The following is a 15071-nucleotide window of genomic DNA, read 5'->3' as shown; positions in this document are numbered from 1 at the left end:
TGGGTAAATTACGGGGTAAAAAAAAAAAAAAAAAAAAAAACTACAGTCAAATTTCCCAGAGTAAAACCTAGTTGGTTAATAATATTTTCCCCTACAGCAATTACAACAGAAGAAAAGTTATTTCAGATTTTTTTTTTTTTAATATACAGACAAATTTCCCAGTGTAAAACCTGTTAGTTATTATTACTCTTCTTTTGCTCAGTAAAAACAGCAGAATAGTGTTCAGAGACAGGTAAGTAATTACTTATAATTACTAAATAATGTGTTTTTACATGCACAAGCCAACAAGGATAATGCACTTAAAAATCATATTCAGTATTTTGTTTTCTTAAAAATATCAAAAACATGCTTATGCTGAGAAGCAAAATTGTAAAAACATTGGGTGTGTTTTCAGAGAATAAATGTTGATTTAAAAGGTTTTTCTCTATTTCACACCAAAACAAAAACACATTTCTCACCGGATTAGACTGGCCAGTGAGGTATGGTTCAAAGTCATTGTCGTGGACCGTTTCCTTCTGATGAAGAGAGCCATTTTGCACTGAAATAAAGAACGATGTTAAACGTCAGGGTTACTACTCAAATCACTACATCTGATAAACTCAAAGCACATGCTAAATCCAAGTCTTCTCTGTTCCTTTGGAAGATATCACTTGACCAATGCTACGCCACGCTACGTTAGATCTTCAACAAATGATAAACGACTACAGTAATGTGAACTTCACCACACTGATCTCAGTGAGTCATTCACCACATGTTCTGTCTGACTACCACGATACTTCAGACAGTCATAGGTGAAGAGGACCATCTAAAAATGACCCAAGCCAAAGGACAAAAATTCAAACTACAGTAGTTAACGCGACAGAATTATGAAGCATAATCTATTTAATACACTCAAAAGCCAAGCTCCCATTGCCAATTGATGTGTCAGAGTGGTGTTAACCCAACAGGAGCAGTTCTGGCCTCCAAGAGGAGGTATAGCCTATGGCTCCATCAGGTGATTGATTGAGCTCTCAAACAACATTATTTGAATGATATGTGAGCAACACAGAACCAGGCCTTGACAGAGAATGAATGCCAGAATTTGACTTAACAGCCACAGCCGAGAGCATTAATAATGGTAAAACTGGACTTAATGTAAATGAATAAGCCTATCCTAGACGTTTCATTTCTAAATCTGTATAGACATATATATTATTCAGCAAACTCACCTTTAGCGTCTTGCCCTTTGGATGTCTTCCCATTCAGTAGGTGATTTAGAGATGGATAAAAACAACAGGATAAAACATTAACACCTTTGTATTATAGTTTTAAACACGAGGTCTTCGTGTTTAACACGTAAATACTACACAACGTCCCATGCTCTTAATCCACATCGACTCCATCAGAGCATCAGCAATAAATCAATGCACTATAAGGAGTCGCTCGCCATTCGTTATTAAAGAGAAACGGGGGCTTATGTTGATATTTATTTAGTCAATCAAGGAATTACACGTCCACCCGAGAGCTAAAGATTTCGTCGACCACGCAGTTCAGCCCAAGTCCAGAGAAAACTGGTTATGACTCTCGAAAGCCGATGAGAGAGATTGTGTACTAAATTAAGTTTTATCCTGATGCTCCACTGGAGCAAAACGCATTTTGTGATGTGTCGAACGGAAATGTCTGTTTGGACCGAAGAAACGCGATGTAGTATTCAATGAAACGAGTGGGGGAAATGCTAACTCGTTAGCCATCGCACTTGTATGAAGCAAGCAGAGGCAGAAGCCCGTAATGTCTCCGCAGAAGCGGCGGAGGCTGCACGCGCATTCCCTGCTCCTCCTAAAGGCCTTAGCGACGCCGTGCCACTCCAACCTACCTGTGGGTCAATACTGGTGGTAGACATAATTCATCAAGAGGGCCTCTTTAGATTCAGCAAGAGTCTTGCAAAGAAAAAAGAAGCAGCGGCGAGGGTGCTCGGCGTAACCCGAAGCCCGTGGGTTCCTCTCGGCTCCGTGCAGGCTGAACTGCGCTTTTTTCAGCAACTTCCACGACTTGATTCCGGCGATCCGGTCCTCGCGAGCGCACTAAACGTCCAGCCTGAGGATGTTTCCGAGAGTATCAGCGGCTCTGCGGTTTTGGGGTTTAATCCAATGCTGTCACACGCCGAGTGAAAATTTATTTCAAAGTGTGTATATATATTTTTTCCTCCTCCCAGCCCGCAGTTATTGTGCACCTCTGTTCACTTCCGCCCAATGGCCGCTCCATCCGGGATCTGCGCGGAGGGACTGACGCCACATGGACCGGGTGGCCATGCGGAGGTGATCAACCTGAGAAAATTGGAAAAAAGTTCTTACTGCATAAATGTCTTCTTTCTCTTAGTAAATTAACTATTTCATGTGTTCTTCCTTCTAATAATTGCCTAAAGAAATGTAAAGTGTAGTAGGCTATATTAAGTTACTAAATGAGAGGGCTGTACATATTTTTTTTTTTACCTATAATTATAAGCAGTGTTGGGGTAACACATTACAAGTAACGAGAGTAATCAGATTACTTTTTTTCCAAGTAACTAGTAAAGTAACGCATTACTTTCCATAAAAAGTAACTAAGTAATGTAATTAGTTACTTTTTTTATGGAGTAACGCAATATTGTAATGCATTACTTTTAAAAGTAACTTTCCCCAACACTGATTATAAGTATACATATGTCTGTAATAAATTAAGATAATAATAAAAATAAAAATATAGATTATGCTTTTATGTAATGAAAACTAGTTGACTCCTCTACTTCATATTATTACTTCACCTTCATTCATTCATCATTCACCACAGCTAGTATGTCATATGTTTGTCAGAGGACATATAACATTAGTTTATTAGTCTATAATGAATGGGTTTGTGTTTAATTTAGACAAAAAGAAGTGACTATCCCATCCCATTCCATATAGATAGGCTATTAAAAGCATACTTTTTATTGAATATAATGAAGTTTCAGCTGGTCCTTTCATCTGGTTTCTTTTCATATATTCATAAATATGTGCAAACTTTTCTAAAAACTTTCTGACAAATACATACATTTCACACCAGATGTTATTTGACAAGCTTGATTACTTGTCTTTTACTTCAAGCTTTATTAAACCATTTGACTGGGACGATGAAAAATTTACTTCTTTTTTTGAAAGCTTGTAATTTAGTTTTATTATAGGCCTATATGCCACCACTTTTATCATTTTAATTTTCACTGTTAAAAGAATATTATTAACAAGCTCTGAGCACTCTTGTGTCAGCTAAACCTCATGCTGATAAAGGGCATTCAGGGTAGCTAACTGATATTTAGATCTAGCTATTGATCTTAGTCAGAGATGGGTGCATGGGGGTCTTCCTGTTTAATAAGTTTGCAGTAGGAAATTATAGGAGACCAGGGAGCAGCTCTGTTTCAACATAACACCCATTTCACAGATAATGCAAAAGCTTTACTGATGAGATGCTTTTGCTGAATTTCCTAAGTTTAAATATATGTTTTCAGTTTGAAAGTGATGCAAAATGAGAGATTTTGCATCACTTGTTGGATTTGGATTCTGATGTCTTATGTTGTCCTAGGATAATAAAATATTGTATCACATTGCACATAGTGATGGCATACATAATAATCCGGTTTATTTATCAAGACTGTTGGTATCCTAATGCTTTTATGGTTAATATGTTGTATGTAGGCTACAAATCGTTGCCCCCAAAAACTTATTCAACTTGCGTTTTTCTCATTTTATCCACCAGGTGTCAGTGTAATGCGAGTCAATTGGGGAACTTCCTCGACTACATATCAAAACTCGTTGACAGAAAAACCTTAACGAAATAAAGTGCCATTTTCCTATAAACTGTGGTGTTTTCCAAACAAATATTTATTAAGATATGCACTACAGGTATAATTTAACAAAATAAAAGATGATATGACTCACTACAGTCAGCATTCAAAATACAGTGTTCAGTAAATGCTGTATTATTTACAAAATGAGGTTTGATGTTCCGAAAGCGTTAACTTACAATGTTTCTGTTTTGCTTGTAAGACACAGACCAGCACATGCAGGTATTGTAATTGCTCTCTCCTATACTCACTCTCACAAATATGGCTTGTGTTACCGATAGTAAAAGAGACAGATGTTGATCATTAAACATTTAGCAGCATTTTGCTGTGTAATGACACAAGTGCATGCAAAGCAATTAATTCTTCTTCATTTAATCTCCACTATTAAACAGCTGAACTGAAAGAGATCTTTACAATATGTTTAAAATGTACAAAATATAGGCTACCATTTGAACTGTAAAATTAGAAGCCACTTACTTAAACGGTATGCAAAACTGTTTCACAGAAAAATCATATCCAGAAAGGAAAATAAATATGTATTCATAAAAGCATGTGAGGTCCATTGCTGTATCCTTTGGCTTTAGATGAATAGTTACACAGATGCCTTGTGACTTGTTTCTTGTTCACTTGTTAGAGTTCAAAGTGTCATTAGGCAAAATAATAATAATAAAACACACATACATACCTTTTGAATTTTCATGTTCATATTCACATCACTCTTATTTTCTTAATTTGCGTGTATTGTTATGTTTATACATGTATACATCATTTGGAATCCATCCAATCTGGTCCATTCTGGGAATGGTTAATGTCATTTTCTTCCATCTCTTTCCCTTCTCAATGTTCCTTCTCTCTCTTAAAATGTTGATGAGATCTGGACACTGTCACTTATACAAATCTGAAAAGTAACAGAATGCAGATACAAAATTAGATTCACATGAAGTAATATCAGTTGTTTAGGAAGATGAATAAGAACCAGCAAAACATACACAAAATTACTAAAGGCACTTTTAAAAGGTGTAAGATAAAAATTATTTTACAAACATGCGTCTTCCTCTTCATTGAAGATGTTGACAACATAGCAGGCAAATACAAATCCCAGGGCCTACATGCAAACAAACAAAGCATCATATTCAGTAAAGTCACATACAAGTCACTTTTTTAAAATGAATTTCTATACTGATGTATATGGATGAATCACAGAAAAGTTTAAGCTGAAGAGATCATATTAAAACGGATTTATTCTGAAATTGCTTTATTCTGAAGCAATATTCTTATCAGTTTTCTATCAGCTGTGACATATAAATGTGCATGTTTTTTATATTTTATCCAAGGACATTTTTTTTTACCTTTATAGAGGGCATTTTCCCACTAATCTCATCAATACTTTCATTTCAAATTCTTACATTTGATTTAGGCCTATAAATTCAATTATAATAATGTGATTATCTATACGTTATCAAATTAAATAATTTACACTGAAAAATACAACTGCATTAAATAATATTATGAGATTATTTTAAATATTTTTGAATATACAAACAAGAAATGATGGTGGAAATGATACTTTTCAACGAAATTAAAACGCCAGTAGGTGCCAGTAGTGAGCGTTTAATGAGTCATTGGGTCGTTCATTCAAACAATTCGTTCAAACGGCAGATTCATCAGATGTTCATGCATGGGCTAATGAAACTTTGACTCAACCGATTCATTCAAAACACGGAATCAATCAGCAATGAATCGGCTGGTTGCTGTGAGATGCGCTGTTTCCGCCTAAAATGTAAGTGACCTAATATTATTGTATTTGCTTATTGAACTGTTTATATAACTATTAAACAGTCGTAATGGTGAAAACGTTGTGTGATGTTGCCTAACTAACTGTATTTTAAATATACATTTTGAATTTTTACTTCCGGTTGCTGAGTTTCTTATTGTTGCGCGTTTTGATTTCTCCTGGAGAGGATGCAGGTGAGCCTCGCCTCAGCAGCGCAACCTTATAACTTACTGTCAATAGATGCAATATATACACTAGCTATATCCACTATTCGCCACTTAATGTAATAAAAGCAGAATAATATTTGCGTTTTGGTGTTTACATAGTTATTTTTGGTTACTGATATTTTAATCACGTTACTTGTCTGGCGTTAATGTCCATGTGCTAGGGCTCAGCCAATATAGCGTCCTTTTTCTAATGCTAAACAGCAATATTTAATGTATCTGCATTACTGTAAGGGTAGGTTTAGGGTGGGGGTAGGTGTAGACTTTAATAAAACAATCTAATCGGTAGAAAAAAAAAATGTATTGTTGGTTTCCTGTAGCTGTATCCGTTCTAGCTTCAACCGTGAATATGACACAAAATTACTGTATTTGCATTACTGTAAGGGTAGGTTTAGGGTTGTGGTAGGTGTAGATGTTAATAAACCATAATTTTACAGGTAGCGTTTTTCATTGTAGAATTGTACTACCCCGTTTTAGTGGGAGGTAGCAAAATCTGACAGGGTAGCACAAATCGACAGAACACCGGCGCAATTTAAACCGTTTGTAGGTAACAAAAAGTTGGTATCCCTGACACAGCAGCATTGTTGTGAGAAATGTTCATAAAACCTGTTTGAAAACAGTCATTATTTCTGCACACTTCAGCTTTAAAAGATAATGACTTCTTCAGTTTTAGGGTCTTACTGAAATTAACACTTGCAGGGCACTGTGCATAACTTCGATGTACTGATATTCTAACACACAGCCCAGCTCAGAGACCAGAGCAGGACTTTCCAGATGCTGCCATCTAGTGGTTGGGAGGTTTCTGTTCTCACAGCCTGGACCGTTGTCCTTCCACCATGACCGGTAAGATGAAAGTCCCAATGACAGATAATTGCTGTCCTGCAAGAGCACAGCATATTGAATTTGTAAACATTCATGGCTTTGCAAACATGATTGACTTTAATGCTGTAGTACTGAGGAAACATGCAGTGCAAGTTTAAAATGTTGTTTAATCCTGTTCATCTGTGGTTTGTAAGCTTATACCACAGTGATGATATCATTTCATACCAATGGCATGAATGTATGTGAACTTGGTCTAGCACTAGACTGACCCATATGAGTTATGGGGCTCTTTACCTTTGAAAGCCCTCCAAGGTCTAGATAAAGGCAACAGATAAAGACATTCCAAGTCACCCAAAACACTGTCCAGACTATATACTAAAAGAAAATGAAAGAACATAATAGACATCAGAGTTTTTAAAAATTCAGTCGGAACCACATCTAGTTAACTTCATTAAACAAAAATCCATATCTGTGTAAACAACCAAATGACTGTATTAGACTATATGCTACCATTAAAAAGTTTGGGTGATGTATTTTTTAAAGACATCTCCTATGCTCACCAGGGCTGCATTTATTTGATCTAAAATACAATAAACAGTAATTGTCACGAATTCGGTCCATGGACTTCCGTTTATTCACCACCAGAGGTCACCCTTTCCATTACATTGACTCTCGCACAACACAAACTGTTGCATAGCACCCCGGACTACATATCCCATCATTCTTTGCACGATTTGCACACTGCACTGATTGCACTCATTGCACACAGCTGTTTCTAATCACCTCACTCACTATATAACACCCACTCCTACCACCTTTCTGGGCTGAGTATTGTTTAGCCCGTACCCCATTCCGAGTCTCTGTGTTTTCCTTGTTTTGCCTTGCCTTGCCTGTTTCCGCGGTTTCTGATCTTTGCCTGTTTTCCTGGATTTTTCCCTCTCGTCTCGCCCCTGTGATTCTGTCTGCCGATCGGTGACCTACGCTAGCCCTGGGACTATTCTTGTGTTTTGCCCGCCATATACCTGTTTGCCATTGTTTGACCCTGCCTGTTTACCACGTCTCTTTAATAAAGCTTGCAGATGGATCCACACGTCTCACGTCTCGTCAGCCCCGTTACAGTAATATTGTGAAATTTTATAACAATTTAAAATATCTGAATTTTGCTTTCTATATATTTTAAAATGTAATTTATTTCTGTGATGGCAAAGCTGAATTTTCTTCAATGTCACATGATCCTTCAGAAATCATGCTGATTTTATGCTCCGGTAACATTTATTATTATCATTTTTGAAAACAGTTGTGCTGATTTATATTTTCTTAGAACTCTTTTGATTAACAAAAAGTTCCAAAGAACAGCATTTGTAATAATCTGTTCTAACATTATAAACATCTTTACTGTCACATTTGATCAGTTTAATGCATTCCTCCTAAATAAAAGCATTAAAAAAAAAAAAAAGTACTAAACCCACACTTTTGAATGGTATTTATTTATTAGTTTTTTATAAAGAAATTAAAACATATAATAATATTAATCAATTAAAATGTATTATTGAATTTAATACATTTATTTCAATTAAAAATATTTGAATAAATTTGTTCATTTAGGTATTTTTGTAATCTTTTTATATTTAGTATCAGTATTTTATAAATAATAAGTATAAATAATGTGTTTTTTTATGAATAATAAGTTATGTTACATTGTTGTTTTAATAAAACAAGTTTTATTAAATGCAATATTATTTAACATACCTATGAAATGTCAAAAGTTACAAAAAATGACGAGGTAAATACAGTACACACCAAAACTATATAGCGGGGCTTATACTGGACTGTCCCAAACAAGCCCAATATCACTACAATGACGTGCAGGAAGTTGACAAGGATGGGTGCCCACTGGTAACCTAGAAAGTCGAACACCTGTCTCTCCACAGCAGTGATCTAGAAAAAAAAGACAGAGAGTATGATATGATCAAGATCTCTATACATTGTTAAAACAGTAAAACCACCAGCTTTGCATCAACACAATAAAACAAACACCCTCATGCTGCCCCAAATACAATAATGATGGAGACCCCATCTCTCTTTCCCAGAGACACACAATCAAAACCCCCGTCTCTGTTTTTCCACATGCTGGCTTTTTACTCAGGGTTGCCAGGGTAACAGAGCCAATGGGGTACAAAGCATGTGACACAGAAATAGAGAGTGAGAGGTGGAGAAAGAGAAAAGGAGGGAGGGAGGGAGAAAGGGTGAGCGAGAGGAGATGAGGGCCCTCCTTGGAGGTCAGAGGCTCAGTGAGAGGAGATGTATGATTCAGAGGGGAGGTGCTGGGTGTGGGGGATGCTACTCCTCTCATAAAGCTTCACTGCAGCAGTCATAAACCCTCTCTCTGCCACTAAGCACCCATCCCCCATACAATCTCTCTCTGTATGCCATAATGCTGCTGTGTACCAGCTGTTCCCAGAGGTTCCACCTCAAATCACCCATTCGTATGTCTTCACCACAGTCCCCATCCGCTTTGTTCCAGCATGAGGTGCGTTGACTTTAACCAGCCAAACATAAAACAGTGAGATGTTTCACAGATAGAGATGAGCTATCCGCTTTTGGTAACAGACATCTGCATTACAAACTCAGATTATACAATATATATCCATCCTGGTAAATCTAATTAATAAATGTGAACAGTCTCCAACTCATTTGAAATATTTAAACGATATATGAAACCACCATTATACACAGCAACAGTTGCTGAACCTGTTGATATAGTCGACATGACAGATGAATGTTCAGCCAAGATTTATAGGTGCCAAATGTTACACAATATTGGACATGGTATGACAGACATGCAGCAGACCTCTCTTTTCTATTCACTGGCAGTAAAAGGTGTGAAATGGTAAATTGAATTTGTTAAACCGGTTAAAACATACAGCTATATTTTCCTTTTGAGCCAGCCTGAGATCAAATGTACACAACTGTAAAGACTAATAACGGCATGCTTCTGTTCTGCACTGTCTTACTGAATCTTCATTATTTATTTAGTAGGTGACAGTATTTAAAAAAAAAGGTCAAGGCTGAGTTAATCCACTGAGATTATAGTCCAAATGTGATGTCATATCAGATTGCTAATATATAATGCTGACTTAAAAATATAAAACTGAATAAGCATCTCCACTCTCTATTTCTTTCATGCACATTTACACAGTAAATAGAAAGAAAGGAAAGACAGAAAAGCTAAGGTTAGACCAAAGTTAAAAGCCATACAAAGGTTAAACAGAATAACAGCAGGGATGTAGAAAACAAGAAGGTTTCCTCCTGTGGAGAACACAAGTGCAACTACTGAACTGAGATGACCAGATGAATCCAATATATCACTTTGTGAGAGGAGAAAAGGATCTCGCACCACTGGAAAAACCACGTGCAATCAATGAGATAAATATGCATTAAACACACATTAAAATACACATACATAAACATTTCTCGTTATTACAATGCACACAGTTGACATCTCTTATGTAGGAAATCTGCAATTTAAATAAGTAGATTATATTCTATCCTGAATAAATGGATGGGTGGATGGATGATGGATATTTTAAAAATCCTTTGAGAGAAATGTTGGTGAAATAGCAGAAAACAAGTCAGAACTGATACATATGACAGAGAAATACAGAATATAAATATAAAAATGAGAGAAAAGAACAACAGATGTTTACATAAGCAAAGCTATAAATACACTATGTGCACAACAAACAACGTAGCTATACATAATACACTAATGTATTATTTGCACTTCAGTTCTCATTGTACTCTTATATTACAAAAAATGTGGTCTAGTTTTGTGTGTGCTCCTTCACAATAATTCATTTTTATAATAGTCCCATAACTGTCCAAAAGTGTTTATGTCCAGCCATATCTGACGAGGTTAACAAACGCTTCCAATAGCCTACTCAAAATTCTACGTACAATTATAGTCGGTTTGAACTAATTATAAATGAAAAACTAGGGTTATTGGCACAAAACCTTCCTTCTTTTAAACAATGGACTATTTAAAAGACTGCAGATTTTAAGACTTGTTGTTCGGGTGTTCAGAAACTCGTCTAGGAAGTTAATATCACAACGTAAAATTTCATAAACAGTGACAGATTAATAAATGCGATACAAAACTGCAGCGAGTAGACGCTTGTTTTAACTACAGTTCTATAACGCACTTACCAGCTGAAGAGCGCAGAAGAACATCAACATACACCTCCCCGAGCAGCAGCCCATCTTCACTATTCTCTCCGGTATAAACGTAAAACTCAAAATGGTAAATAAAACAGATTCATTTTTGAGGTAGCCTGTTTTTTGAGGTATTTGTCAGTAAGCTATGCTTCTCTTACAATGGGCTGTGATCATAGCTGTACATATCACATAGGGTTAAAAACAATATTAAGCGGTAGGCGCGGGTAACGAGGGTGAGATCGGGGGTAATATAAAATGGGGTGGGTCCTTAAATATAACAGCCACCGCCTCCCGGTGCGCTGAGGGAGCAGCAGGTGGAGCACTAGCGGCTGGAAGAGTTGGCAAATGATTAGATTTATTTACCTTCCATAGAAATCCAGATCTGACTACCATTAACGCGACTGGGTTGTTTAGGCTGGAATAAAGCAGGGGGTTAACGAATATTGAATATTCAGCATTTACATAGCTCACACTTTGTTTGTTATTTTAGCCTACAATATTTTCAGAGGCAAGTTTAAGGTGAATGATTTTGTAGAAACATAAAGCTTATCACATGGTAGTTAATTACAATGGGGGTAAAACTAAGGAAGTTTATGGTTAGCTATTTATAACATAACGTCCGAGTTGCTAATTTTCATTCGCTGTGAATGGTACGGTCAAGCAAAGTAAGATTTTTTTTGTGTGTGTGTGTGCAGTGCCTTAAATTGCAACCTGTTCCTCATATAATTGTTATGTAAGTTCAAAAGACTTATATAATGAACAAGTCTCATTCTTGGTGCCTTTTTTTTTTTTTTTTTTTTGAGTTTCCCAACCAACTAGTCCCCATCCACTTTCATTGAATGGAAGAGAGCTTGGACATTCTGCTTCTGGACGTATTCCACAGAACAAAATAATAAAGTCACACGGGTTTGGAACAACACTGATGAAAAAATTTCTTTGTAGCCTACTCCCTGAAACACTGAAAACTCAACACAAACACAAACGTCAGAACATCATATATGCAAAACACACTGGGTTTCCTTAGGATTTGTGTGTATATGTTTTTGTGTGTGAACTTTTTTTTTTAGAGTAATTAGATGTCAGCCTTGAGGTTGCATTTTTCATCATTTGGCCCCCCTACTTGACTAGCCCCTGCAGTGCCCAGCCATGTTCAGCACATATCACCCACCTGAACACAGCTGCCTGCTGCAGTGAGTATACGCTTGCTGGCACGGTCCGTAGTCCCACAGATGGGTGATTAACAGCAGGGTGCAGGGGTTTAGGTCTGTGAGTCTCAGTATGTGCTGATAAACAAATTTTCTATATTTAGAGAGAGCTGTAGGTTTGATTGGTGGGTTGGCATCTAGAACATGTTTGTGAATCTTTGCTCTCCTTTTGAGCCCATGTCTCTGTGTGTTTGTATAGCCTACAGATTCTTGTTATCTGGAGTTTGTAGCATTTAGGTTTGTAGGTTGATTAAATATACAAAATCATGCAAAACATACTATATGACATGAAATGAACTGTTCCTGTTGTGCAAATTAAACTATATAACATTAAATTAACCATTTATACAGCATGCTGGGAAGACACAAACTACTTAACAATAGATATTCTTTATATTGATGGTTCCATTAAGAGTCTTTAACATGCATGTACATTTTTGGATTTTACAAATGATTTTTTCATAATGGAGAAGCATTTTCTAGATTATTAAAATGTCCTTTACATTTAGACAAATTTTTTCTTTTAAGAACTGTTCACTGAAAGGCTCTTTGGGGAATACAAAAATGTGTTCCTGCTGCGAAACCCCCTTTTGGAACCTTTAATTTTAATGTTGATTAATTGGTCAAATATTGTTCAAGCTCATTAAACCATTCAACCCTGTTACCCAAGTTACTATAGTAAGAATAATCATTTAAAAAAATCTATCATTAATGAAACATGTTTAGCTATAAATGCCTATAAATTACCTTTTTATATTTTAATATAAATGTTGTCTAGAAACTAATTTTTATTTGTTTTACAATTCATTTTATATCCATTAACACCATAGAAAAAAATAAACAGCTCATATGAAGTACTTTTAAAGTATGGTAATATGGTAATCATTAAATATCATTACACTGATGGCAAAAAGTTTGGAATAATTCAGGTTTTCTAATGCTCATTATTTGATCAAAATACAGTATAAACAGTAATATTGTAAAATATTACTACAAAAAAACAACAACAAAAAAAACATATATATATATATTATCAAAGTAGGATGTATCATGGTACTACCAGTACTTTCTGTACTATTCACCCACTGGCTGTCATTCCCAAACTGTCCGCGCAGTGGCGCAAAACGCGAGCTCCAGATGCCAATGGAGTGGGCACCGCGCTGTCATATGGTACTGTCGCCGATGCTCGAGACAGGATTGAGGCTTGAGGAGGCTCAGAGGCTCAACGGAGGCAGTCGTGACGTGGTCTTGATATCACAACCGAGCCTAGACTTGGAATAACCCATCTGTGCGTTTGCACCTTTCACCTTGTGAGCGACGCTGCATGCACAGGAACAATGGGGATGGTCAGAGGTTGCGCTGAGGACGCCAGATGCCATACCGCACACATGTCCTCCCTAACATACGAATCCAGGCTCAACGCAGGTTATTGATTATGCTTGCGGGATCCGAACGGGAGCCAGACGTTTCAGCAGCAGCAGAGAGAGTGCAGGGAGGTGGACGCTGCGCGGCGACGCGCCCCCTGAATCCCTAAACTGAGTGAGTATCTTCAGCAGCATCTGTATACGCGTCTCATTGGCATGCACTTCTGCCTACGTGCTGACCACACAACGGAATCCTGTATTAAACGCATATCAGAAGAAAGTATAGCATGATCGTTTGCTGTTGGACGTTGGAGCATAACGCGTCTGGTTTATTTGAGATTAATGACTCGCATCATATAAATCAGACGACATGTGTGCAACAGCTTCAGTGTAGCTGCATTACCCTTTGTGATTCGACGCTTAATGAAACGATTTACACACTCTCACTCAGCGGAAACCAGCACTGCTCGATATCACATTTAATACCGTGAATTATAGAATCAATTTAGAGAACCGTGACATAGCCGCTCTTTTATTTGTTTCCCCTCAATTAAAAGGGATTTCGATGGAAACTATGAAGGTAGAATGACGTCAAAATATGTACACTTCCACAAATATTACCCTGCGTATGCAAATCTTTTTGACGTCATTCTACCTTCATAGAAACCTCTTGCCGTCTGCTGTAGGAGCTGGCCTTGAAGACGCGCCTGTACTGTGCGTGCATTTCCACTTTGATCTTGCGAGATTATTTCCAGAGTGCAGCGGTGATTGGCGGGACAATACCCACGGGAGCAACAAATTACTCGTGCTGAATAAGAGGTCGACCGCTGCGGGCCATAACATATCATGAATCCGCACTACACATCACATATGCGAGCCGGGAAAACAATGCTGTTGCATACTTGAAAAATACAGTAGCCTATTATCTCAGTTCTAACAGCTCACGTTTTAAAATTCATACCGGCCAGGCCGATTCAATATTCAAAATTGTGTGTCTGATTAAACCGCCGCAGTAAAAGCAGACTGAGCTCCTGTCTGCAAAAAAGGCGCAGTAGCCTACTTCAATGATGATGTATAATTTGGGCACGAGACGAGTCAATAAACGCACTGAACAGGTTAGGACGGCACACGCGGTGATTTATTGTTGCTCTTGCCAGATTAAATGTAAAAGTCTAAACAGAGCACTAATGACTTTGAATTATTCTGTATAGTCTGTATTTCGTTCGTGAATATTCCAAGTTAATGAACTGTTTGTTTACCCTTATATCCATCCACTGACTAATTTTGTTAACTTCGTTTCTTAGTGCGTGACTGCTTTCCTGACTGACTACAATAGCCAATAGCATTCGAGTGCGGCTTGTGAAAGAGCATATCATTGGTCGAATTTACTGAACGAACATGCCTCCTATACTGAACGATTCGCCGTTTTGAATCGGATCTACTCAGTGCGGAATTTTTTTCGTCAATGAGTTAATGTGTCATTTTCGTTCAGATAAGGCGTAGGCATAGGCTAATAAGATTCCTTTCGCTCACAAATGTGATTTTTCCGTAACCAAATGGTTAATTGATTCACTCATAACAGGTCCGGCTCCAGAATCAAATCACTGAGGGTGCTTCTTAAATTAGTGAGGT

General features: G+C 37.2%; 2 protein-coding genes across 2 annotated transcripts in view; both read right to left on the bottom strand.

Moving 5' to 3' along the window:
- LOC107668064 (YTH domain-containing family protein 1-like) overlaps positions 1 to 2288 on the bottom strand; it is a 9079-nt gene extending 6791 nt beyond the window's left edge. Inside the window, exons 1-3 of the mRNA XM_016459825.1 lie at positions 1853 to 2288; positions 1209 to 1233; positions 459 to 538 (exon numbers count right to left, since the gene is read on the bottom strand). Coding sequence (XP_016315311.1) covers positions 459 to 538; positions 1209 to 1233; positions 1853 to 1879 — 132 coding nt within the window. The 5' untranslated portion in view covers positions 1880 to 2288. The remainder of the gene's footprint in view (positions 1 to 458; positions 539 to 1208; positions 1234 to 1852) is intronic.
- Positions 2289 to 4288: 2000 nt separating this feature from the next.
- On the bottom strand, positions 4289 to 11275 carry nkain5 (sodium/potassium transporting ATPase interacting 5). Its single transcript, XM_016459826.1, has 6 exons — positions 10862 to 11275; positions 8456 to 8593; positions 6950 to 7030; positions 6515 to 6712; positions 4880 to 4940; positions 4289 to 4733 (listed from the first exon to the last, which is right to left on the bottom strand). The coding sequence occupies exons 1-6, from the start codon at positions 10913 to 10915 to the stop codon at positions 4720 to 4722; spliced, it is 546 nt and encodes a 181-aa protein (XP_016315312.1). The 5' UTR covers positions 10916 to 11275; the 3' UTR covers positions 4289 to 4719.
- Positions 11276 to 15071: the final 3796 nt, after the last annotated feature.

Source organism: Sinocyclocheilus anshuiensis, unplaced genomic scaffold (assembly GCF_001515605.1).
Source record: "Sinocyclocheilus anshuiensis isolate Anshui unplaced genomic scaffold, SAMN03320099.WGS_v1.1 scaffold1024, whole genome shotgun sequence".
In the NCBI taxonomy this organism is placed as follows: Eukaryota; Metazoa; Chordata; class Actinopteri; order Cypriniformes; family Cyprinidae; genus Sinocyclocheilus; species Sinocyclocheilus anshuiensis.
The sequence above is the reverse complement of the archived record's forward strand: the minus strand, read 5'-3'. Positions and strand labels throughout refer to the sequence as shown.